Source organism: Neolamprologus multifasciatus, chromosome 18 (genome assembly GCF_963576455.1).
Source record: "Neolamprologus multifasciatus chromosome 18, fNeoMul1.2, whole genome shotgun sequence".
Lineage (NCBI taxonomy): Eukaryota > Metazoa > Chordata > Actinopteri > Cichliformes > Cichlidae > Neolamprologus > Neolamprologus multifasciatus.
In genome coordinates this window covers 12,182,273-12,209,239 of record NC_140456.1, presented here as the reverse complement: position 1 = coordinate 12,209,239, position 26,967 = coordinate 12,182,273, and the positions used below count along the sequence as shown (strand labels likewise).

Genomic DNA, 26,967 nt, shown 5'->3' with positions numbered 1-26,967 from the left:
TGTAGAGACTTCTGACAGCACTGTAAGCTTTGGAAAGACTATATATTGACACTAACTACAGCAAGTTTAAGAAATTAATTATCTCATAATGATCAAGTACCGCAGTGGAAAGAAATAATATGACAAATACTTTTCTGATAACAATGTTGCACATGCATTAATATTATTAGGAGTTTACATTTTTATGTTAAGGATGAACAGCTGCGAATTACCTGTATTTATGTCCTTGTCATGTGCAGGGTGATCATGTATTTCTGTAGTTAACACATAACTCAAAAGTGATTTAATGCAATTCTGCATACACCCTTACAGATGCGCACTGTTTGAGGTGTCAGTGTAACAACATTTGTACTAATTTGACACACATTTGACTATTTTATGGAACATTACAAAGTGTGACACATGGTGTGAGTTTCACGTTCCTTCCAGAGAATTCATCTCCCAGTCACTGTCTGCCTTTCCCTCTTTGCATTCGTAATTTGAATTTTATTACGATACACATTAAAACACATAAAGTAAGTAAATAAATACAGTTATAGTGGAAAGCACAAAATTTTAAAATATAGGTAAAGAATAACTAGTAGTTTGCGCAATGCTTCTGTACACAGAGACTGCTATTAGAGAGTAAACTGTTACAAAAAATTCTCACTTTATGATGTGAGATAAGTTGATGTGTAATTTAACAACCACAGAAGATGGAATTGAGAAAGAAATAAAAATCAAAGAAACAGTGAATCTGACAGCTCGGAACAGCTGCGTCTGTGTCATGTGTATCTGTCATGTGTCATGCGCTGACACATTTTGCTACTATCATGTGGTGTTTAACTAGGTAGTAGTCTTAACTTTTGCGGGTTTGTTCTCCTTTCAGCCATACAGAAGAGGCTAATAGTTGATCATTTTACTGATTCCTATCACAAGGCAGCTTTTTCCACCTCTTCTCACCAAGTGCTTTTTCACTCTGGGTTTTCTTTCTTAATATTGACTAACATGGACCTTTTATGAAGTTTCCCGACATAATTGTGTGACTTGAAATAAAAAAATCTAATTGAATGAAGCTAACTTTTATTTTGGTAAAGGAAACTGTTGCAACTGTCACGTATACGTTAACGACTGCCTTGCTAGTACGTGGTGGGGTCTCACTTTATCTTAGGAACTGCCTTAATTCTTGATGACATGTTCAATATTCGTCATAAATTTTGGAAAGCCTTGGCGTGATAGCGTCACAGAGTTGCTGCACATTTGTCAGCTGTACATCCATAATGTGAATTTTCTGTTCCACCGCAGTTCCCAAAGATGCCCTATTGCACTGAGAGCTGGTAACTGTAGGCTATTTGAGTGCAGACAACTCACTGTTGTGTTCAAGAAACACAAAGCGATGGACAGATGTGGCGTTTAAATGATGCTCAGTGCTTCACACCATTACATCATTAAAAGTGGTCAGTGAGTTTGGCTTACAGCTATTTACTGGTGGTTTTAGAGTCAACTTTTACTTGTGGTCAAGTGAGGTTTGTTCACATGGTCATAACATGATCTGTTGTGCAATTCCATGTGGCCTCTTTCTTTTTGTTTGTGCGTTGGTCTTTGCTGCGTTCATGTCAAAAGATAGATTTTAGGGATGGGATAGATTTGTATGCTTATTAATTGCAAGTGGAAAACTCATCAAAAATGCTCCTTCATTAAAGATTGTGATTAATGACACACCCAAGACATTGACTGAGTAAGCTCCAGGGCGACATAACCTAAACTCTTAGTTCACTAGGTTTGTACTATAAATATAATCAGCTATTAAAATTGTGCTCCAAGTGTTGTAACAGGTTAGTGGTATTACCTTTGTGGTATTGCTGTCCTGCTTTGTTCATAAATAAATAAATAAATGGTGGTATTACCTTCGATTGCAGAAACCATTTTTTGTTGTCTTCCTTTTGTTTGTTTTCTTTACTAAAGCCAAAAAATGTTTCCAAACAGTGGCAATTTTTTTTCTTTGGGACAAACTCCTCAAGTTGTGCATTCAGCTTAGTGTGTGAGTCTTCCTTCACCCGGACGGGTCCTTAATATTTGTTATATAAGAAATGCATGGGCTCAAGTGTTTTCTTAAAAGCTACATTTTGCCCCTTTATGTTGCTATGGGAACACATCCATACATAATTTAGTAAAAGAAGGCTAGTTATTTAATTGTATGTTTTTGTGACAGCTCCTCTGTCTTGGTTGAAGTACGCAGTGTTGCTTGCGATTAGACCTTGATACATCTTGTTTCCACGCTGGAGCATTTGGATAAAAGTAATTAATTGGTTTTGAACGATGTGAAGCACCCATATTTGTTTAGATTTGGCTTGTTAACCGTGCAAGCTGGTATTGTTATTAAGCAGGAAATCTATCAGAGCTTTAAATCTGACTTTCATATGATAATTAAAGCTTAAATTGAAAGCTTAACTCAGTGAATCCGATTTAATTCTGAAACCGGGAATCACAATAAGTGTCATATATTTGCATTATTAAACATGTATCTCTCTCTCTCTTCAGTCAGTCCTCTCTTTCTGTCTCTGTATACCAAACCAACACATGTAATTTCACATTTTGTTTCTCCAGGTTATGGACACTCTGTCCAAGCTTTCTCACATGACAGTTGCTCAGCAAGCAGGATTCAAGTAAGTCATCAAGTTTTCAGTAAATTAAGTGTTATTTCTAGGAAAAAAAGGTCATCCAACCATGTGAACTTTCCTTTCACTTATATCTTATCTCCTCCTCCTTCTCACCTTACCCACACTGCAGGCACATTTATAGCTATGTCTAATTTCCATCTTTAACAGCTGTTTTAGTTAATGATTAAAAATGTTTCTATTTATACTTGACTGTGCAAACAGCAGTGGTATTAAATTAAAATACAAGATATAATTGTTGAGTAAGTATACAAAATCAATATGTCAAAAACAGAAATGAAGCACAGGCTGCAAAGTAGTTAAGAATAGATACTGTTGATCTCAACAATCAGTTCAGCAGTTCTAACAAGTGATCATTAATCATTTTTTAGTGTAAAATATATTTTAAACAATTGCAAGTCTTCATCTTTTGAACAAAGTACGCTTGGTTTTCCATCTTTTTCTATTATACAAAAACCCATTAGACTGCTCTTGATATCTAAATACATGCTGATTTATCTAAAGTTATTTTCTTGTCCTAAGTTACTCAGCAGTGCTTTTTTTCCCCCCGACTAGAGCATTTATTCTGTTAAATACTGAAGCTTATACTACTTTACTGTCACTTCCAGGCCATTTCCAACGGACGAGAGCCTACAAAACGAGGACATTTACAACAATCTAGAAGACATGATTGAGTATGTATGAAGCTTCTCTCTGTGGGCCCATTACTAGTGTTGATAGAACGTGATTATTTCACTCAGTAGCAGAACCAGCTCTGCTCATCATCCATGCTCTCCTGGGGTCTGGACACCCACATGTTTTGTTAACTGGCTTGGCTCCGTTTCGATGTTACTGTCAGAGGAAATGAATGAGTAATTCTACATGTTTTTGCTGAGTGCTTGCACACCCACATCAGGGATCTGGATGGGTGCTATTGACAATGTGATTGATCGACAGAGAAGAGTAATCACAGGTGTATAGAGCAATTTTTGCATTATGCTTGTGGCAAATAAGGCTTTTAATAATCTCCTCAATTTTCATTTCTGTGAATCATTCCTTTTGGAAATACATAATTCCTGAATGTTAAACGCAGTGATTGTTATTTAATGCTGAGTTACTCAACCGGTGTAACAAAGGTTACTTCTTGCATCTCTTGCGAATGCAAAAATTAACTGATAATCAGCAGATTTCAGTGGTGTTTATTTTTTTTTGTGTATGTCATAGTGAGAATGTTCCTGAGGACGAAGACGACTTGTATGCAGCGGTCTATGGCCTAGAAGACGATTATGCTGGTGGCGAGATCTATGAAGACCTCATGAGAACGGAGCAGCTTCCCCCACTGGTACCACAATTAGTCAGCGCTCACACACACACCTATCAAACACCACACAAAACACTGAATACCTTTAACTCGCATGTCGAATAGTTGGTGAGTGTTGTTGGAAACAAGATCCTAATTACTAAAAGTTTAGTGCAGCTTCTTACCCGGTGCAGGATAATCCTCTAAAACTCAGCATTACAACATCTTTACTGAGCAAGACTCATAATTTAAATAACTTACACTTCCACAGTGTAAAAAAATGTTCCAGTCATATACTAATATATACTGAGTTAAGAGACATATATGTTATAGAAGTCTTACGCCCCTCTGCAGCCCCTAATCTCTATAGAGTCATGTAGAAAAATTTCATGGGATTGTAAGTCCTGTGAAAAACTAGGTTAGTACTAACCTGCTAACCATAAGTACTAACCACAACCTAATTGTAACCCTGACACTGAAACCACATTTTGAGCCTCAAAAATGCCTTCGAACTCTTGAGGATGGGCATTTTGTCCCCATAAGTGACTGTGGGGCCCCACAAGTATAGTAGCATGACAATTTTCTGTCCTCACAAAGATGTCTAAACATGTACACACACATGAATGACTAATTTACATTATAAAATAAGGTGAGATACCTTACTAGTCTGTTATTTAAATCCTACTACTTAGAATAAAGAATATAATAAATCTAACTATTGAAACATTTTATATGGGTTATACTTGCAAATTGAAAAAACCTCCTAACTAATCCTAAAATTTAAAGCATATCAAAGGCATTTTCTTCCGATTTCTTGATAGTTTTAAAAGTATTTTAGTAAATTTTGGTTTGAAGGGGCCTAATTCTGTTCTGTTCATCTATTCACTTGCCACCTGCTGCACCTTACTCTCTGTTTGGTGGCTGTTAAAACATTGCTTTTCCTGTCTGCAGATAGAAATAAAGGCTTTTTTTTTTTCCTTTTAAACATTCAAGCAACAGTTTCTAAGATATCTGTCTTTCTAGAAGCAAGCAGAGGTTGATATCCGAAACTGCTGCCTTACAGAGATTAAACAGACAGAGGAGAAATACACGGAAACCCTCGAGTCAATTGAGAAGGTACTGAACTCTTGTTTTTCCTCTTTTGAACTAACAAATGATGGATTTACTGCATCATAATGCTAAATCTAATCTCAGTGACAGTAAATGCTGTAATTGTTATAATTTTATACAACACACGGAGCACAATATTGGGGTTTTTATGGGGAATTTTGGGGAAATCCCCAGTTGCCAATTCCCTAATTTGTTTGCTGTCAAACATCCTACGTGACGTGTGTAAATGGTTTCAGTATGAGTTATAAATTATTTACAAATTCACTTTCACACTGTTTGTAGTTTCCAGCTGCACAGTAAATAAGTAAAATGGCCTAAGAAGAGGAGCTGAATTCAGTTTCATTTAGGTTTTCAATGCTTCTGTCTCCAGTATTTCCTGAACCCACTGAAGAAATTCTTCTCTACTGCTGAAATAGACAAAGTTTTTGTAAACATTCCAGTAAGTCGCGCTAGTTCTCACTCTTGCCACACACAATTGAAAGATACACTTTTCTGTTCAGATACTGACGGCTTCTTTCTCTGATGCAGGACTTGGTTAGACTTCACAAGAGCCTGATGGCTGAAGTGCAGGATTCCATCTTAAACAAAAATGCCTTAAACCTCTACCAGATTTTTATCAGCTACAAAGAGAGGTATCTGAGGAATTATGAACATGTTGCATGTAACAGAAAAGAAAAGTCTCAGAGTTATTTGAGTTGAACTTTCGCTTGTGGAAGTATGCAACTACAGAAGTGCTGACTTTTGTAGTAATTTAATTTTCATTGATTGCTATCTGCAAAATATATAATAAAGCTGTCAGTGTTGTGTAAAAAAAATCATTCTTTAAGCCCACACATTTTAAGTCCTTAAACTTTGTACAGGTGTGTTTCAGAAAGGTTCAGATTAAAACTAAATATATATATGTATATACAGCTGTTTGAGAAATGATCCTTAACAACATGTGTGGCCCTCCGTGCACACCCAATGTCCCTTCCTGCTAGTCACCACTCATCATGACCTCATTTCCATTGAATTTTTATAGATTGCTCATTTATGGAATATACTGCAGTCGAGTGGAAATTGCTATCGCCGTTTTAGACCTCATTTGCAAAGAGAAGGAGGATGTTCGTCTGAAGCTGGAGGTGAGACGTTAGAAGAAGCGGGCCTGTCTATAACATGCAATGACCACCGATATACAGATCAAGCTTTCAGTGACCTCTAGTGTATACTGTTTTCACTACACTTACACATCTTTAGATAATGCATTATGCGCTTCCTTTGCTTCAGACTTAACAACAATGATACTAGAATTTAATATATATATATATATATATATATATATATATATATATATATATATATATATATATATATATATATATATATATATATATATATATATATATATATATATATATATATATATATATATATATATATATATATATATATATGTGTTGTCATTCTTACTGCCAGTCAGTTACATCAGCAGGACACTTAAAGTGAATGTATTTGATGCATTCTAGGTCGTTCTGTTCAGTTACTACATTTTTGTTCCAGGAGTGCTCCAAAAGGGCCAACAATGGGAAGTTTACACTGAGGGACCTGCTGGTTGTCCCAATGCAGAGAGTCCTAAAGTATCATCTCCTTTTGCAGGTAGAGATGTTTGACTCACGCAGTAGCATAAAAATAACATGTGACAGAAAAGTCTTTGTGGCTTTGTTATTTTTACTTTGGGTTAACAATTATTTGGTATTATTTTAATATCTATGACTCACTTATCACTTTATATATATCTACATTTATACTGAGCAATTTCAGTGGAATAATTTATGTTTATGTGTAGCGAAAGATTAGTTGATTTGATCCCAGAAAAGAAAGCAAAAATGTCAAATTGAAAAAAATTGGGTTGTTCCGGGTTCATAGGTGGGATTTTTTCCCCCCCTTAATCTTCTGGGATAATAAAGGAAACATTTTTAATTTGGCTAAAAAAAACTGAAAGATGGGTAACCCACTAAAAAAAAACACCGGAACACATACTGCTATTGAAAGAATTTTATCATCATTTGCAGATATTTTAAATACTAAAGCATTCATCAACTGGTCATAAAAATAATTGTCAGTTGCAACCCAGCTTCTTGCTGGGGTGCACTGTTACTTGTTGCCATGGGAGGAATGAACATCCAGAATTTCCAGATGTTGTTTGGTTTTTCTACGTGTGCCCTAGAAAAATCCATAAAAAGTTTGATGTTTAATTAATACTAAAAATATTTTTTACATTTGGTGCAAGTTTTAATCACTTCAGAGTGAAAAGGGCTTTTATCAACTTTATTTTAGTTGCTCCAACTACCTTGTAGCATGTCAGTGACCACTTGAGGGCGACATCCTCCACAAATTTGATTCATTGTTCTCTCCCTTTGATATCCCAGAAGATCCACACTCAAAAAAAGTCTAGGTTATTATTTAGTTCATTATGTTAGTGCATTTTGATATATTCTCCTTTTTCCTCCAAAATTAACCGAACCAAGATTGTTTTAAATCATTCTCAGAATTTATGTAGATTTGTTACACATTTTGCAGGACAGTTGTACATAAAGTATTCATTCACATACTGGATTCCAGACTTCAAGCTTGTTAGATTCCCACAGATTTCACTGCATACTGATTTACTGTATGACACCATCTCCCCAGCTCAGTATGAATCAGAGGTCAGACTACAGCTGGCAGGATAGATGAGGGCTTTGCCTAGAGAGCTTTTAAAAAAAATTGTTGTGGAAGGTAAAGCCCTCCATGGTGAATGGTGTTGATCCTGGGAGTTCTCAGACACCCCTGAGGAGAAACTGTGTGATGGAGGGACAAAAAAGAATGAAAGGGGAAAAGAAGTGGCGAGGTGGAAATTAAGTGAAAGAGGTTACAGCACAGTTAGGAAAGAGCATTGTGCCATACACGGCGCAGACACACCAGTTTGAACAATAGTTAATCTCTTATTGTGTAACGTTACCACAGAGCTAGTCACACCAAAAGTCATTCTACCACTTTTAATATTAAGCACATATAATATACATAATGCTGTAATAATGATTAAATCTTGCTAACGCAGTTTTTCTGCCACGAACATCGAACACACACAGCAAACAGAGTATCGGCAGCATGTATTTTTAACTAGCAGCATCTGTCTAGAATTAAAAATAAAACGTCAGCAGAAAATGAAGCACAATGCTAGCAAACACGTTTTCTGTTCAACTACGCCGTCATATTTGCTGTGGAAACAATTCACTGTGGTCTAGAATTGTTTCATGTTTTCGTTATTGCTTAACAGTTGTTTTGATGGTAATGAACCCAATGTCTTCCATGGGAGATTGTGGACAGGTTTCATCAACAGATTGATTCCCCTGTGCAGGTTGCGCTCACAACAGTAACTTCCATGTGATTAAAGAAATAGATGTTTCTGTGTGTGTGTGTGTGTGTGTGACATCCCTTTTTCTTCCTGCACTTTAACTGCTGACATTCAATAGTATTTGAATGTCAGCAGTGCAGTGTATTCATATGAGTTTTGTTTATTGCATCTAGGAAAAGAAAAACCATGTGTGTATTCATCTTTATACTTCAAGCTTGAAGAACAGAAGAACTTTAAAATTTAAAACTGTTTTATGAGTGAGTGCGAAGAAGTGTCTGTGTCTATGTGCTAGACTTGCGACCTGTGACAGACTTGTGACCTGTCCAGGGTGTACCCTGCCTCTCGCCCTAAGACAGCTGGGATGGGCTCCCCCCATCCTCCCCGCCTCCACCGCGACCCTGAAAAAGGATAAGTGGAAGCGAATGAATGGATGGATGGATGTACACTGTCAAATTTACCTATATAATGGATTTTATGAATATATTATGGAATTAATTATCTTTACCTTTACATTACTGATATTTATATAGTGTGCAAAAGTCTTGAGCCACTCCTCAAGTCTTTATATTTTCCTTCCTCATTTATCTTCGGACATTGGCTGCTTTTTCACTCATTTTCCATTCAGTCCTTGTACCCGGCCATTTTAAAAATGTATTTATTTATTTTTCTTGGCCAACTCATGATATGAGTCAATGTTGTGTCTACACATAACAGGCAACTTAGCAAAGAACCTATTTTAAACAGTGTATTTAGGCACTTTGTTACTTGCAGCTTGTTGCAGAAGCACGCGATTTCTTGTCTGTGTAGGATCCCAGACACCTTAACACCCACTCACATCCTGGGCCTTCTGACCTCAGGAAATCAAATGATAGCGTGGGGCTAGGTTTCACAATGAGTTCACCCGAAACCTTGGCGATTGTGACCTACACCCGTTTTCACACCTTGGTTCGTGTGATTAGGTTAGAGGATCACTAGGAGGTCCATTGTCCCTCTTGGGGGAACACTCCCACAGGGCTTAAATCTGGGACTCTCCAAAATTTGACCTTAGAACTGAAGAAGCTTCTTGGAAGTCTAGACGCTTTTCTTTCCAAACGCCTTAGTCTCATAATTTCTTCCCGTTTTTCTAGTTGAATTTCCCCAAAATGCCAAAGTTTAGGCATAAAAAGTATTTTTAGTAGTTGAAAAGTATCTGACAGTCAACAAAGACCTGACACGACACCTGAGAGATGCCACTGACTCTTCAGTTCATCCATCTGCTGCTCACTGAAGCCTCGTCAAAAATGGTCTCGGTGGAAGAGTGGCTGTCACGGAAGGATTTTTGAGGATGTGAAACCGCACAAAAAAACTGAGATCAATTATGCGCCATACTGAAACTGGCACTGACAATAAGTGGCAGCAGGTCTTATTGAGTCCCGAATCCAAAATTTAAATTTTTGGTTCAAATCTCCACTAAGGAGGACGCTGGGACAGCAACAGTGAGTGTTTACAGCCATCTTTAAAACATGGTGGAGGCTCTGTCAAGACCCTGAACTGGATAAGCAAAGACGATGGATGGTGTTGGGGTCTTGTCAAACTGATGAAAGTATAAACAGAGAAACGTACTTTCAGAATTTGTTCTCCTATGCAATACCATTTGAAAAGCATCTGATTAGCAACAGCATAAAAATGATCCCAAACACACTACCAGTGCAGTAAAAGCATACCTGGATTCGAAAACATACAAACATTGTCAGTTATAGGCTTCCTCACAGTCCAAACCTCAACATTAGTGAAGCAGTGTGGACTCAACTTCATATACAATGGAACAAAAGGCAGCAGCAGCTGAAGCTTACCTACAAGATTTTAGGCTGTGTTGAAAAATAAAGTTGATCTTACCAAATATAAAATTTCATGTTCATTAGAACTGTTTTGCTTTGTATGCTTTCCATGAATATTTGCACATTTCAGCGAATCACTGCACCATCCCACTTTCCATGTAAAACATAAAGTAATGAGGAACGACTCAAGACATTTGCACAGTATTGTATTTCTAATTGTTCATTCTGAAAGATCATGGAGGAGAATTAAACTACTTCATTTGCTTCAAATTATATTTATACTTTGATAAATCCCATCACCAGCCTTTGCCGAGAAGCTTTTTTTTTTCATATACTTTGAAAATTAAACAAAGCAGAAAAAAAACCCTCCCTTTCTTTCTTCATTCATTTAATTTTGATTTCAGAGTATAATTATCTAATTACCTGATGCTATCCTGATGTTTTAACAGCTGTCCTCTGAATATGAAGGGACCCATTTGGTATAGGATGGATCTTGTCTTTCATACAAGTTAAAAGTGATCCTTAATATAAAATCAATCCATGTAGTGATGCTAAATGTGCTTGCCTATGCAATTGTAGTTCTGTTAGTGGATGTAGTCTGCCACTTATTTTCTTTTCCTCTCTAACAGGAGCTAGTCAAACACACTCAGGATGCTGCTGACAAGAGCAACCTGAAGATCGCTCTTGATGCCATGAAAGTAAGTGCAGTGCTTATGGTAAATGGTACGTAATCATAGTGATTTTTAGACTGTTAGCAAAAGCAGGCTGATTCAGCAGATTATTCCAAACGGTCTGTGCCATTCAGCTATCAATACCTATTAAATAAAAATAGGAAGCAAACTCAAACACACGCACACACACAACGTGACATGATGGCTTTTCTGACTGAAGAAACAAACAAGAAAAAGAAACTACAATACAAACACGCACTTATCCATTTAAAGTAAAGGTGTGGAGAATATTGTCATTCACTTTGTCCCCCCATCTAATTCTCAGCACTGAAACATGCACATATTTTAAATGGACGATTTCCCCAAAATGTAGCACAAAAGACATCATACTATCTTTACAACACGATTTGTTTCACATGTTTAAATTCCTTCAGACTGAACTTACAAAACATAATATGTGTGTTTTTGTGTCTGTGTGGGATCTGTATTGTCAGGACCTGGCTCAGTACGTCAACGAGGTGAAGAGAGATAATGAGACTCTAAGGGAGATCGACCAGTACCAGAGGTCTATTGAAAACCTGGTAAAATAAAGATTTTTTCAACAATTAGCAGCAGCTGTTAGGATTGACCACGTAAGAGTGTAAAATATCACTGCAGCACGTTTTTTCTTTTAGAAGACATTCAGTTTTCACAAGTGTTTAAAAAGTCCAGTCTTTGTCTAAATTTAATGTAGTCTAAGGGAATCCACCATGAAACAGAATTCAGCTCAAACATGCACAATGATAAAAGATGCCACTATAATATGTACTTAACGGCTAATAATAGAGGTAAAAAGTGTATTTTATGTATCTTTGAGGTCTTAAAAATCCCGCCTAAAACGATATCAGAGATTTAGAGAAAGATAATACCATTTAGAGCTGCAGTGATGACTATCCACAGAAAATGTATTGGGTAATAGCTTACTAAATATTTCAGTCATTCTTCTTAGGTGTGAAGATGTGAAGAATTTTTCTTTTTTTTTTTTGTAGATGTTTCAACTGTGATTAAAAACAGAATCATAATAAATGTCTGATGGGATAATAAAACATTTTAGATAAGAATGATCTAAAAGTAATCTGCATAATTATGGATAATTAATGCAATTTAGCTGCATCCACTGAAAGATATTTGTATTATTGTTCAGCATTACCGCTGACATTAAAATGTAAATTATGTTTTTACATTTCTGAAGGTTTCAGTAGTCGAGAGAAGCTGGTCAAAGAAAAAACAGGAAGGTTACAGAGAGTCGTGAAACCCAGCAGCAGAGACAAGAGAGCTTGTCAGATTACAAAGACCCTCATTCTTGTCTTGACCTGATTGCACATGAATGAACTTTAATCAGTGAATCAGGTGGCAGGAATCAACTGATACTAATCAGTTGAATGTCCAAAAACTTACCTGATGTCTTATTGTGAATATTATGTGAACATTTATTTGCAGAAGTTAATATTTTATGGGGATTTGATTCATATTAGTATACTTTTAGGTACTTTTATGAATATATATTGCATTCCTGAAGTAGCTGTTAGGTGTGATTAAAACCTTTTGCTTTCTCAAAATATCTTCATTTATTTTTCTCTTCTTTTTAACTCTTTAAATTCAACTTTCGCTTGGAATCCAGTTGGTAGGTCCCAGTTCTGCATCAAAATGTTGACTTAATCAGATATGATCCTTGTATGTTTTTCAAGCCTTGAGAAAGATGAGCCTTGACATTTTAAGAGTTGCTTGATCTCCAAAGTGTACAGTCTAGCGTTTTTACCTCCTTCGTGTTTTGTTTGCAGAATACGCCGCTAGTCTCCTACGGCCGGCCAAAGGGAGATGGAGAGGTGCGCATAGTCTCCAGTGTTGACAAGAAGAAACAGGACAGGTTGTTGTACCTCCAAGTTCATTGTTTGGGAAGGAAAATTAGGATTGCAGACAGGAAACAAATGCATGTTAAATTAATTTTAATGTAATGGTTTTCAAATTTTGGGAAAAATGTGGAATTTGGAGTGAAAATAAGTTGGTTTCATTTTTGTAAATAAAAAAGAAAGAAAGAATCAGCAATATTGAGTTTACTGACTTGGGGTCATAGGGTTCTTGTTTTGTTGGCAACGACTTACAAAAGTTGTGGGATACAAACACTTTCAGGCATCCAAGAAAACCTCAGACTAAAACTTTGGTATCTGATATATTTACCTTCAGAGTTAAGCCAAAAACTGGTGTCAGCTTTCTTAACCTCTAAGGCAAGAAAGTAACAACAATAAAAGCAAACCTACTTTGCAACAACTGTACGTGACATATATACTCATGTTAATAAGGAAGCAATGTAACACTCTGTCTTCTTATTTCATAGGCACATCTTTTTATTTGATGTGGCAGTCATTGTTTGCAAGCGAAGAGGAGACAACTATGAGATGAAAGACATACTCGACCTCAACTACTTCAAGATCACAAACAACCCCACGCCTGACAGAGAGGGTAAAAAGGTCAGACACGGTGTACTATATTAGTATTTTTCTACGTCATCTTTTATTGTGAAATGGATCTTTATCTGTGAATACACTAAGGAATGTTGTCATTCAGTTTGGCTGTAGCGTTTATTTGTTTTTTGGCAAACACGGATGTAGAAGCCCGTAAGGTGCATACAGTTTACACACTACGCTATCTTTCGGCTTGTGGGAACATTTGCAGGCCGTATTGTAGTGGAGTGGACTTGTTGATGTCTTGTTGATGTATGCCCACAGATGGTGTCTTCTCACTCTGCTGCTGATTGCTAATGTGAAAGTGACAGCTTGCCAGAATGAAATGGCTCTGTGGTTTTTCTCAAAGAGACTCTATTATCATCCACATTTACTCTATTGTCTATTTTCTGTTTGACAGTGATTGGTATATTTTAGATAGGATTATTCAATATTTCTGAATTAAAAATCTCATCTGAAACATGCAGTGACATAAACCCCTTAATGATTCTTAACACGGTCGGATACATTTCTACCCTTCATTTTTATCCTGCTTTCAACCTAAAGCTCCATCAATCACATACGACCTTTATTTAATGCTGCACAAAATGACACAGACACATGCGTAAGAATTTCTTTGTCGCAAGACTTGCACCCAAAAACTAATATTCAGAGAAAGAGATACTCTGTACCTACCCCCATGAACACACAAGACAGCGATATTAATATCAGGTGAAGGATGTGCGCAATCCTCCGAGGCCATTTAAAGCTACAGCCCATTTTTTGGTAGATTTCATTGAGCGCTGTGACCACCGAGCACCCTCACGGTTATCAATGATTTAACACTCAGAAACTCTCAGGACTTCTCAGAGCCAGCCTGTCACAGACAGGTAAAGCCCAACCACTTTTCCTGTTATTAAATATGACACAATCAGCTGAAGCAGATTAGACTTGAAAAAGCCAAGAGGTTTGGGAAATGATTTAAAAAGTCCCTTAATGGACCCATGGGCAAGGCACTTAAACTGAAAGTGCTGCTGTGGAGCTATTTAGTAGCTAGTGGTTGAAAAAAAATGCATTTGAGGATAGATGGTTAATTGAATATGCTTCTGAAGACAACAAGCAAACAGTTGTCAGTTTAAAATTCAGAAGATGTGGTCAAGATTTGGTAGAGCTGGCTGGTTTCTGGCCTAGAAGTTATGTTCTGAAATTTAGGACTTTCCGAAGCTTTCTGGTTTCTCTAAGACGGATTAGAACGCTCTGTCTCAATGTTAACACAGCTTAAGTCATTCAGTACTCTCTGTGCAAAGCGCGTGTTAAAATATTATTGCTGCTGCTCTCTTGATGCACTGATCTGTGATGCTGATGGCAGCCATCTTGGCACAAAGACGTCAGTGGAGACTGATAAAAGCGTTATGGCTTCATGTTAGAAGGGTGGTGTCTGCATTTCTTTTTGCCTTGTCATTCTTTGTCTTTTTCTTCTCCACCTTCATCATCTTCTTCTCTTCTGTCACACCAACAATCTGCTTGTCCTCTTGTCACTGCTTCTCTAAACCTTTCTCTGTGGTCTTCCTCTTTTTGTCTGTCTTGTCATGTCATTGTTTGAACTAAAAGAAATGTGTGATTGGCAAGATTACAAATTACAGGGTGGTTCAAAATGATGCTAAATAAAATTAAACCCAGACTGTATTTTAGATATTTTGAGATTACCATGATTCAGTAAGCCCTTAGTTGTCTTGATCAGATACAAGGCCTAAATGCTGGTGATGAGGAAATAGCACCCATTTCTTAATGTGCTTATTTTCTTTAGACATGGCTCGTGTCTGATGGAACAATAAAGGAAGAATTTGGCATTTTGGTGAATGGGTTTATTTCCCCTATACTGCAGTACAGGCACCACTCTTATGTCTGTACGGTAGATATGAAGTTAATTCCGATTGACTCATCACATACACTAGAAGCACTGTGTCTGTAGCACTTCTGGTTGCAGTGGTTAGCACTGTCACTTCACAGCAGGAGGTTTCCTTGCATGTGCAAGCTTGGCAACAGACCACATGAACTGGACAGGCAACTTTGACGGGGGGGGGGGGGCAATTGGCTCAAGTGACTTTGCTTTTTCATGAAAACAAAAAAATTCCACTTGTACTTGCACTGGCACACACATAACCACACACACAGTACAATCATAGATAAATGTAGCTATAGCTGTAACAGTGCAAACTTAGTTGTCTTTGATTGCAGAGGCAAAATAGAAAAAAGAAAAGAGACATTTTCTGTAGGTGCAGAAATGGATCAGGGAAATCACCAACGACTGTGAGCACACAGTATCCTCAACACATTTCCAACGTATTTGTAGTTTTTGAGTGAAACAGCTTCACAAGCTGATGAATGACATCTTTTTAGTTTTAAAGCGAGATAAGGGGTAGTTCTCAAAGTCTGACCTGCACATCGTCCTCACTCAGAAGCAACTACTGGGAGCTGAATCGATTGAGCTCGCACTGCAGCTTATCAGCAATATGAGTCTTTAGTTTTTCATTGCCAATTTGTATGGGTTTGTGTAACTTACAACTCAAGTGTCACTGGTCTCACCAGAGGGGCCCCAAGGACTTTATTGGGCAGGTTTGGACCCCCGAGGTCTGTCAATGTGCAGACGGTGTCACTATGCCTGCATTGGTTTCTAAAGTACTGTATGAATGTATAGTCAGAGCTATAGTTGCAGCAGATGGCATATAAGTAAATTGAATTTAATTATAGTCTAAATTAAAAAATGAGTGTAGACTAACTGAAGCTAAGGTGACTGTCTCTCGACTTGAGTTTCATATTTAATAATGTAAAAAGTGTCCTGTTTTTTTTCATAAAAAAGAAAAAAAGGCCTATAAACATGTTTTCCCAAAATGCAGCGCTATTTTATTATTATCGAATGTGTAACAATATTTTCAGCTTGACAAAAGACCGTGTGGGCGTCTGCATTCCTAACTTAAATACAAACTGGAATATATGATAACCAGTAAAACAACAGCATCGGATGGAGTTACTCAGAGTTTACTTGGGTGTATTTTATTTTCCCTAAACGTTTTTATTCAGCTGTTTTAACATCCAGTAGCTCAGTAGTCGTTCTCTGGTATTTCAGACAATGCATCCATCCCAATTACAGAGCACGATGCACTGTTTACAGTTAAACGGATAACTACATTGCAACAACCTGTTATGGTATTGGGGATTTATGACATAGATGAAAAGTTTGTTCTTGCTGTGAAGAAAGATTTTCACCAACCAAACTACTGTGTCCCTCGCCACGAAAGTGTTGATTCTGTGAGGTAATTATTCCTGTATACATTTAGCCATTTAGCCCCACACATAAATACTTCTGTACCCAAAATGCATCAGAAAGAAAAAACAAAACAAAACACACCAGTGAATTTGATTATTTCCTTCTTCTTGAACCCCACAGTGGTGCTACGGTTTCTATGTGACACACCAGCAGGGGCACACGGGCTTTGAACTCTTTTTTAAGACCAGAGAGCTGAAGAAGAAGTGGCTGGATCAGTTTGAAATGGCCATGTAAGTATACAGAGACATGAACACCACAGCGGTGACAGTTTGTTAGCCGTGCTGCAGACACGTAATCACACTGGTCTTATGCGTGGGTGTGGGTGTGTACGGTGTTTATTTGTCTTTGTTTGCATGTGTGTTATTCCAAGGCCAAAAGAGGTGTTGACTCTTTCATGTGCACTGTTTGATCAGGTCTTAGCTGTTACCAAGCACACACTGCTGACAACAGTAAGATAACACACTCACACACACATATACTGCTGCACGTTAACATAAACTGTTCCAGAGAGCTGCCGAACTACAAAGAAGTCACTCTGCCTCGATGGTTTTTCAAATCAGTGCTTTATGGAGATATATCTTTCATATTATTTTGTAACAGTAGGAAGCTTTTGCGGGCAGATATCCCATCCGCATCCTATTTTATGTTGATTTGGAAGAATGCTGTCTTGTTTTGACATCACACTCTGACTGAACAAATGTTTTTTTGTTGGGGTTGTATATATATCTGAAACCCAACTGTATGCTGTGGCCTTTCTAAATACACTTCTCAGTGAAAGTATTCTTGATATGTTTACTGTACCAGCAATGCAAATTGTACAGTACACAATGTGCAGTTTTAGTACTTCTCTGTCTTTCCTTGAACTTAAACTTTATGCAGTGACGTATAAATTTCTACACTTCCATTACCATTAAGCCCCTGGCACAAAAAACTGAATGTGTAATTTCCAAAACTTAAAAGAAAAGGCTGTATCCATTTTCACCCCAGGTTTAAAACTGTTTTGCTACACGGGCAGGGTTTGCACCTGAAAACAGCGACTTGTGCCTCTGTGCATTGAGTAATGACACCAGAAGGGGCCAATTCAAAAAGTGAAAATTGTACCTACCTAAGCGGATGTGGGCTTTTGATGAAGGAGTCACTTATGGGAGCACTCAGTTTAAGTGGCTTCTGGATGGCGTGTTTAATACAAAAATGTTTTGTGTGTTTATTCACGTTCCAGAAAGGCTGCCTATTCCTGCTATTCATGTTTCCACCTCTCATGGTAAAACACATGCAGATCAAAATTAGATTTGCCTGGCCTCATTCAAGTCCTCTTCATTTATTCGGATGCATGCACTGTAGGTAAAATTGCTTTTATTTCAATCAGCTGAAGGATTAAACTAAAGATTGTTCTTCCCCAACAAAGTTGCTCTGTTTTAGTTGATGAAGAAATTATTAAGAATGAATTGTATTTGAGTAAACGGGAAGAAAATTGTTCCCACTACTGAGACGCCCACTCATACAAACGTAGTCCTTACATGTTTTTAGCCATATGAGCAGCATGATTCTAGGGCTGTAGTTTGTGTTTAGAGACAATTAGCAAATATTAGCATCCTCACACGTTAAACTAAAGCTGTTTGTGCATATTCAATGCAGCTCTGGATTTTTTTTAAGCCTACCTGAAAATGGAAAGGTGCATGGGAACCATTTTAGGTGGTTTAACCTGTCGACTTCTTCAAACAAAGTATGTCAGGTGTTCAATTTCACAGTAGTGCAGGCAATGTTGTGGTCACAGCATTCAAGTACTGGCCAGTACTTGGCTAAAAAAACAGAATATTTCAGTAATAATGTGGCTGACATGCGCTAGCTTCTACTGTGTGCTACATGTGAGATAGGACAACTTTGGACAAGCTCTAACTTAATTGTTACGGCATTTTCAGAACACTCATGTGTGAAACAGCTTACAATAGAGGTTGTGGTAAACATGAAAGCCGCAAAGCATATGGTAGCATTGTGATCGTAACCATATTCACGTGCATGCTTGTTAGCATTAACGTGCTCTGGTTAAGCACAACCATGCAGAGCTGCTAGTTCATTTTAGTGTTTAAGCAACGTTCTGCTCATTTTTCTTTGTCTTAGATCAAATATCCGACCAGAGAAGGCCACCCACAACTCCCACCATTTTAAGATGCACACGTTTGAAAGGATCACTTCTTGCAGCTTCTGTCATCTTTTGCTTAGGTAAGATTTATTGTCAGGGAGCTCTTTTTGTTTTGTTTTTTTAAGATGATTATGTTTTTGGGATGAAGTTCGAACACTCGTGTACCTGAAACAGGGTTGCCATGAACTCAAACTACATGAATAGCTCAAAGATAGCAAACCATCATGTGTTATTTCACTGATAGCTCTCTTAAGATAACTTTCAAATCTTTTTTCCATTGAATGCATGAAGGAACACAATGACCCATTATATATTTTGGCTTTCAGTCACTTTTTCTCAGACACGTCTGGGGAAAAGAAGGTTATTTTGAAACGAGCTTAGTTTAATTGTTAGTAGTATTATTTTATCAAGAGCATGATACTGAACTGAATCTCAGTGTTTGACAGAAATCATCAGTTTTAAAGCTGAATGGTACATCCTGTACCATTCCTCTTATCTTGAGGGTGTTCAGAGCAAATTCTAAATGTCAGTGTGTTTCTTATAAGGGTGCTGTTGTACATGAAATATATTCTGTGTTGTCTCCAGGGGCATCTTTAACCAGGGTTATCTCTGTCTAAAATGTGGCCTGGGGGCTCATAAAGAGTGTCTGGGTCGACTGGGAGTCTGTGGGAGAACAGGTGAGACAAAAACCTCTCAAACCAGTTGTTTTGCTCAATCCCACAATTTGGGTGACCCTTGTTTGAGCATCACCATCATGCCACAGTTTTGATTAAAAACACACAAAATATAAAGATCTAAAAGGCAAATATCCATGAAGTCTACTGAGCACATTTATGCTCCTTAGATAAAGTCCTTTTAATAGTTTGGTCACTCTTTTGAGTTCTTTTTCTGGTATAAAACACTCGTAGCAGATTTGCAACTGTATAGAAAATTTCTGCTATGAAATTAGTTGTGATTATTTATATATATATATATATATATATATATATATATATATATATATATATTACGTCCACAACAGAGTATACAGCCATGTGAAAAATCTAAGTACACCTAAACTGCTGCTATAAGAATTAAGAGAGAAAGTAGAAGCCAGTTGCTGCTAATCAAAGGAATTTAATTAACTCATCATCTTTGTCTTAACACAATGCCACAATCTTCTCAGGAGTGGCAAATTCAAGGTCAAGATCAGACCGTTTAATACACTAGAGAAATTTTGAAAAAACAAACCCAACCCAAAACAGAACCCCAAGAGACACATCTCAGAGACACATCACCTTTTTACGATTGGAAAAGACTAAATGAGTATGGCTCCTTTGGGAGAGTTGACAAGAAAAAGCACCTTTTCTCTAAAAAGAACATGGCAGCATGGCTTAGGTTTGTGACTTCTGGAGCGGTATCCTTTGGACAGACAAGATGGAGATGTTTGGCCATAATGCTGATGAAAATGATGAAATGACCAAAACTGGGTCATCCAAGAGGACAATGATCCCCAGAACATGAGCAGATTTCCAATAGAATGGCTGAATAAGAAATGAAGTTGGCCCAGTCAAAGTGCAGACCTCAACCTGACTGAAATGCACAATCTCAGTGAACTGAAATAATGCTGTGAACAACAGGGAGCCAAAAATCCTCCACAATGATGTGAGATAAAACAGTCATTTAAAGTTGTTGCTGCTAAAGGTAGCTCTAAAGGCTACCGATTAATTCGATGTACTTAGTTTTTCACACACTGTTACTCCTCTGAAAAGGTACATATAGTATTATTTCTCCCTGAAGGAAAATCTAAATTCTGTATTAGTAGCAAACAAAGTAGCAAATTACAAATATTTATATTACATATAATTATATATATTACATATATAATTGTTTGCTTCATTTAGTACTTGATGAATCTTATTCCTATGTCTAGTTTTGGGCCTGTGTCACCATTCTGGTGCTGTAGTTTGAGTTCTTTACTCTCCTTGAATGCACAGGCTGGCTAAAGCTAGCTGAGGCCTTTGACAAGCCTTCTTAACAGAAGTGCTGTGGTCTTTATGCATTCAGAGGCATGATGAGGGCTAGCAGAGGTTGACAGTTGAGGTTGCATGTCAGAAAGCCACCACACACTCATATTGTATTCCTCTCACTATAGCTGTTCTTCACCTCACTGCAGAGCCTGTCAAGTTGAGACCCAAGGTAAGACCCGGTCTGTTTCTCTTCTGTGACTTAGACACTTAAGCTAACATAATTATGGAGACAGATGAACACAAAAGCACTCTCATCTATGGACAGATATAAGTGACAAAGGATTTTGTGCCCATGTAAACCATTGATATTCCAGTGAGTTGGTCATACTAGTGAACAGTTTGCACTTGTTAAGTTGATAAAAAAGATGTTGGTGTACAAATGTCAACTCCCTTTTGAAAACTTTGCTTAAGTGGTAATTTTATTGTTCCTCGTCTTGCTGCAACATTACACTGATTTAAAGACTCTCCTTAATTGAAAGACTTGTACAGAGTGTAGCGCCTATAATTTGAATGAAATACAAGGCAGAGCACTAGCATGTAACAGCTGTCCAATCACAGCAGCTGGTGTATCTCGCCAGTTTAGTCTTTATTGACTATTTAGATGGCAGTCTTTATGTGTCAACTTTGAAACAGAGCCTCAATTAAAAAGTATAGGAGTCCATAGCTAAATCTGTGGCACGTAACAGCCAACTGTTTATGCAGAAAATCCTCCAAAATATCCTTTAATGGCCAAGTTTCATTCTCCTTTTTCAACTGCAATTGCAGAATAAAGACATTGTGTTCACATAATTTGCAGACAATCTATTGTAGTCATAACAAGGATAAAATAATACAATATTTATGTGTTTTAAAGTTTTTATTTGGTTATTATACTAAAAAGATGAAACCTTAACAATTTACTCTTGATTTCCGTCTTTAACTTTTCATATTGTTTAACTAACCACCTTAAAAATAGAACACTCACAGAATTATGTATTAAGAATGTGACTCACTGTGCAGGTCAGGCTGATCCTACACGGGGAGTAAGAAACCTCTACCTCTATATTTATCAATCTTTTCCTTCCTCCATATTTCTTTCTTCCTTTCTTGGTTTCATGCTGTTTTCTCTCTCTTGCATCTCGCTTTCTCTTTCCATTCACAGGACAACACAACACCAGCGGACCCAGGTCAGTATGGCTTGACCACTTTTGTGAACCTGCTAAGGGCTTTACATGGTACCTCTTAAGCTTCTTTCATCTCACTTCTGTAGCAAAACAGAAATGCAGACAGGATGAAAAGGAGATGGTTAGTCACAGGCCAGAGTGAGTTTTGTAACAGATAGAGGGTGGTTTAAAGCTAACCCTTCAATGCTGTGATTCGTTTTTGATCACATATTACTCAACTGAAATGCTTCTTTTTTTGGCCACATAAAATCCTCAAGATTCTTCCTTAGAAATGCACTTCTGCACAAATACTCAAATCTCTTTTGCTCACATGCATGCAGTGTTTAAAGGGAGGTAATGAACAGCAACAGTTTCCTCTTGACAAATATACTTAAGAATAACCAATGAATAATAGAATGCAGAAGAAATCCTTAACCAGACCACAGAAACCTCTTTCTCACTTCATGCCGTGATGCTTAAACTCTAGACAGCACCGAGATGAATTGGTGTGGGTGGAATCATTACGAGAACCATGGCAGGAGAAATGTCGGCAGAAAAACACTTCCAGCGGTCTATATGCCTCAGCCTCAACTGCTGAGCTGTGCCTTTGTGATAAATCAATTTCCATAAGGGCCTTTATGAGAAAGACATCTGTGCTTATTGTTCTTATTAAAAACATGAATGTGAGATATTCCATTCATCTGAGGTCACAGCCAGCTAATAGTTTCCCCAGGCTGGTTTGCAAGGCAGTTGTGGCTGGAAGGGAGATGCATCTGAGAAGTCTAGATGTGTGAGTCAGGAGAGAGTAAGTGGCTGTGTCTTTTAAGTTGGCAGGGGTATTTAGTCTTAGCCTTAGCCCCGTGCTCATGGCTGTATTTGTCTGCCATGCCGTGGAATGATTGGTACTGAGCCATTCAGGAATCAAAGAGATGAATTTCCTGCAATGGCAAATTGTTGCTTTTGAGAATAGTGACAGTATGATGGTTTAGGCTGTTATCGAAATTGACAGAATCCACTGTCATCAATTGTGCAGTTATGCACCTGTTACACATCAGGTTAGAGAATGTGCTTAAACCTTCGGGGTAAGAAGAATACAGGAAATTTATTTTGGGCATGTAAGTAGTGGTGAAAGTGGATAAAATGATGGAATGGGTGGTTCACTTGAATTTCCCAAAAGAAGGTGTATTTTCTCATATCTATCACTGCATAGCCCAGGTCTGCTTGTTGAGCAATCAACCAAAAGCACCTTTTTCATGAAATTTCTTGGTCATGTAGCTGCACTATTTATATCCCTTAAATAAAATGAATGATCACAATGTATTAGTTCTCTATGTTGCTCAAAAAAGTCACACATAAATGTTTCTAATTTTGAGTGTTAATGTCTTTACGCTCCCTGTCTGCTAGGTTTGCCCAGGATGGTTGTGATCAGAGACTACAGTGGCATCCCCTCTTCTCAGTGTGGGCCTCCACTGAGTATTCACGTGGGGGATATCATTGAACTGATGTTTGCCGACTTGCACAGCTCTTGGTGGCAGGTGCGTGTCACTCAGCTCAAACTTGTTTTATCTCAACATCTGTGACTCTATGAAAAAGTAACATGTTATGGCTGACTAGGGTTTGGTGTGGTGCACGCAATGTCTTTGCACTGTCATGACTTTGAATCTGTGCTGTATGTTACATCTTCCTTTAATACTGGATGACTCCGTTAGGTGACAGAAAAGCTTTCAAAAATAGAGATTAATGTGGTGACTCCAACAATTTATCTCTCTTTGGCCGCCGTTTTGCTATAAATCACTTATTGCATTGTTGTTGTTCATCACATCGGGTGTCCTGTCAGGTGAGCCGCAAATGTGACAGTATGATGAGGTCAGCTCCAATTAAAAATATCAGCTGAAGATTTGTATGAGCTTCACTGGACCCCTGTTACATTACAAACGGGGTATTTGGCTGTTCTTTCACTCTTTAGATTGAATTAGAGGCTACATCAGATGATCTAACCAATTAGTGGCTCCACTTGATTAATTGACTGCCACGGCGAAACAATAAAACAGCATACAGCTCAGGCTCTGGAGGACGTTCTAATGGTGGTGTGCAACCTCGGGGACCGGCACATTAACAACCATCTCACGAGGTCAGCCAGCGGTTGAGAGCATTTGACCTTTTCTATTTTGAAGGGATGGCGATTTATCTGGGGTCTTCCGGCAGCCTCCTTAGCTTTTTCTCACTCTGCTTTATTTTGGTGCTAAAGCCTCATCCTTCTCCTCTGGTACAGGTCCAATCGTACTGCAGCCTTTGCCAACAGCGCAGCTGGAAGTAGGCAGTTAGCCTGATTTCCTGTGCTTCATGTTTCTCTCTGTTGTGACAGAGCACATAGTGGAGGGTGAGGACATGAATGCCATGAGACTTCATGTAAGCTGATAGAGCAGCGACCAGAATGTCATGCCACAGACCTGATGGCACTGCATTGTTTGCTACCATGGTAACCCTGCATGTTGGAAGAGGATAATCACAGGAATTATCTGATAAAACACATTTGTGTATTCCTGTTATGTTTGTATCATTTTTTCCAGTGGTGTAAATATGAAGCTGGTTTCCACACGTGCACCGACACAGAATTTTTTAAAGCACTCTATGAAAGCAGGGAGAAGTGGCTACACAAGCAGTTTCCAGGTTTATCAAGACCCGCCTTATTGTAATCAACCTTATTGTAATACCACTGTACAAGTTTTCAAGTGGTGTGAATGGATGTTTCAAGAAATTCTTATACGGAAGTTTATCATCTATCAGGACTGCGTAGATTCATTGGCATCCTGGTATTGGCAGCCTTCAGAAATTGAAAAGAAAGAAACTGGACTTCTTTAGGGGCTTTTTGCCTCTTATCCAAGAGGTTTCCTCAAAACAACTGATGGAGAGTCCCAGGTTAAAAACCCCTAGTGGGAGTTGGAGGTTGTTCTGAGGTTCTGAGGTGTGTTCTGTGAGCCAAGGTGTGAAAAAATGCATGAGTCATTCCTGTCACCGGGGCTGACAGGTGAAACCACTGTAAGACATTGTCCCACTCCAACATCACATGAGCTATTGAGGTCACCTTAGGCCAGACCTTTCCAAAGTGTGGGGCCCGCCCCCTAGGGGGGGCGCAGAGCCATTGCAGGGGGGGCCCGGCATGAAAAGGGAAAAAACAAAACAACGCTTGGACACTGCTAGCACGGGGCGCCTAGACAAACGCAAAGCAGGAGATGAAGCATCGCTGAATATGCCAACTTTATTCTAAGCCAAAGACTAGAAAATATGGTGAAGCATATCTTCCTTTGGCTTCACCTGCACAAGTGCCGAGGTAGGTCTCCCCTGCAAAATTGGTTTTCCCTGCGTCGGGAGCAAATCACGGACAAACAGGATCCCACATTCTTGATTTTTAGTTCACCAACACTTCTTGTAATGACTTACTACTCCTGAAATTTTGGAGATGTTTGCTCTTTACACAGTAAAGTTACAGTGGGATACAAATAATATCAGGCGGATCCTGCCACGATTTGTTCCCCGGTTCAAATCACGGACAAACAGTATCCCACAGCTGTTTATGTCTTTAAACCCATTTTGCACAGAGAGGCATTTTTAAAAAAAATGTTGAATATAATTACACAGGAAAAAAACAACTACATGTAAAATAATTACGCCGTGACGCCTCTGACTTTGTAAATGGAGGGACAGTAACTGCTTGTTTATATGTAAGCATGTAAAACCTGAAGATAGAGACAAAATACTGTTAATCTGACTATCTGCCATTCTGCAATTCCTCTCATGTAAACAATAACGTGCGCACGGCGTGACGTGAAAAAAGGCACATACCTTTGACGTTGCCTGACGAACTGTACAAATCTGTATTCCTCGTCCACACATACACGCAAAAAATGAGTTTTAAAAAAATCTGTTTTCGGTGATTCCAAACGCCGTTTACGTGTGGACGAAACAGCTGCGTTTTCAAAAGTGTGGACGTAGTGTAAAAGAGTTAGTAGTTTATTTTCTTACTACCTGTAATTTAGTGCAGATTACTTGTATTTGCTTAATTGTTTACTAAATGTTTGAGGTGTGAAATAAACCGCAATTGAGCAAAATATGTGTGTGTGTGGTTGGAGGATGTGTTAGTGCGTGCGTGTGCGCGCGCGCAAGGGGGGGCGCGAACATTTTTCTGTAAAACAAAGGGGGGCCCAGCGAAAAAAGTTTGGGAACCACTGCCTTAGTGTTACGTCCCCTGGCTAGTCTAGGGGGTTGGAGGGACGAACATAAAGGGGGATAGAGAAGGAGGAGCCAAGATGGTAATTTTAGCAGGTTTATTTAACATTGGAGATGGGATTTGAGTCCAGACTGAGGTGTAACGTCAGGGAGAGCCAAGGCCAACATAACAAACAAAACATCCCTGATGTAGAAAGAAAAGAAACTTACCTAACTCCAAAGAAACAAAATATACAACCTATAACCATAACCTACCTAACAGCACATAAACAGGAAAAAACAGGGTGTCAAAGCAAAAGGCAGCTCTCCCCTACAAACAGTCTGGACATGACAACAACAATGCTCATACCAGCTACAAAGGCATGCAAGCCTGCTCAAGTATGGCAACCAAAATGGCCAGAGGCCCAGAAGCACAGCTCCACAGGCCTTAAATAGTGCTCTGCTGATTACCAATCAGCCGGACTCTGCGCAGCATCCAATCAGGACAGAGGAGGTGGAGCCTGGACAAAACAAAGAGTTAGTAGTGAGAAGAGACATCCTCCTAGGGGATGTAACACCCCCACCCAGAAAAACAAACGTATAAGTTTGTCAACCTTACACCATCACATTCTTGAGAGGGCATCTGCCACAATATTTTCACATCCTCTCTTATGCTTTATTTCTATGTTGTAGTTTTGTGAAATTAAGGCCCACCTCATCAATCGTTGATTGTTGTTATACATACGAGAGAG

At 38.3% G+C, this 26,967-nt stretch overlaps 1 protein-coding gene across 3 annotated transcripts in view; it reads left to right on the top strand.

Annotated features, from left to right (window-relative positions):
• The window catches only part of LOC146497438 (guanine nucleotide exchange factor VAV3-like), a 64,130-nt gene that overhangs the window by 9,092 nt on the left and 28,071 nt on the right, over positions 1-26,967 (top strand). For 2 of the 3 annotated variants that reach the window (XM_085140505.1, XM_085140507.1), the window contains exons 3-20: positions 2,587-2,645; positions 3,266-3,331; positions 3,861-3,978; positions 4,960-5,052; positions 5,417-5,485; positions 5,575-5,678; positions 6,068-6,167; positions 6,586-6,681; positions 10,869-10,937; positions 11,405-11,491; positions 12,731-12,816; positions 13,285-13,417; positions 16,839-16,948; positions 18,837-18,938; positions 19,444-19,535; positions 20,993-21,036; positions 22,009-22,033; positions 23,414-23,544. In XM_085140505.1, coding sequence (XP_084996631.1) covers positions 2,587-2,645; positions 3,266-3,331; positions 3,861-3,978; positions 4,960-5,052; positions 5,417-5,485; positions 5,575-5,678; positions 6,068-6,167; positions 6,586-6,681; positions 10,869-10,937; positions 11,405-11,491; positions 12,731-12,816; positions 13,285-13,417; positions 16,839-16,948; positions 18,837-18,938; positions 19,444-19,535; positions 20,993-21,036; positions 22,009-22,033; positions 23,414-23,544 — 1,584 coding nt within the window. The remainder of the gene's footprint in view (positions 1-2,586; positions 2,646-3,265; positions 3,332-3,860; positions 3,979-4,959; positions 5,053-5,416; positions 5,486-5,574; positions 5,679-6,067; positions 6,168-6,585; positions 6,682-10,868; positions 10,938-11,404; positions 11,492-12,730; positions 12,817-13,284; positions 13,418-16,838; positions 16,949-18,836; positions 18,939-19,443; positions 19,536-20,992; positions 21,037-22,008; positions 22,034-23,413; positions 23,545-26,967) is intronic. The other variant, XM_085140506.1, reaches the window with a different exon arrangement.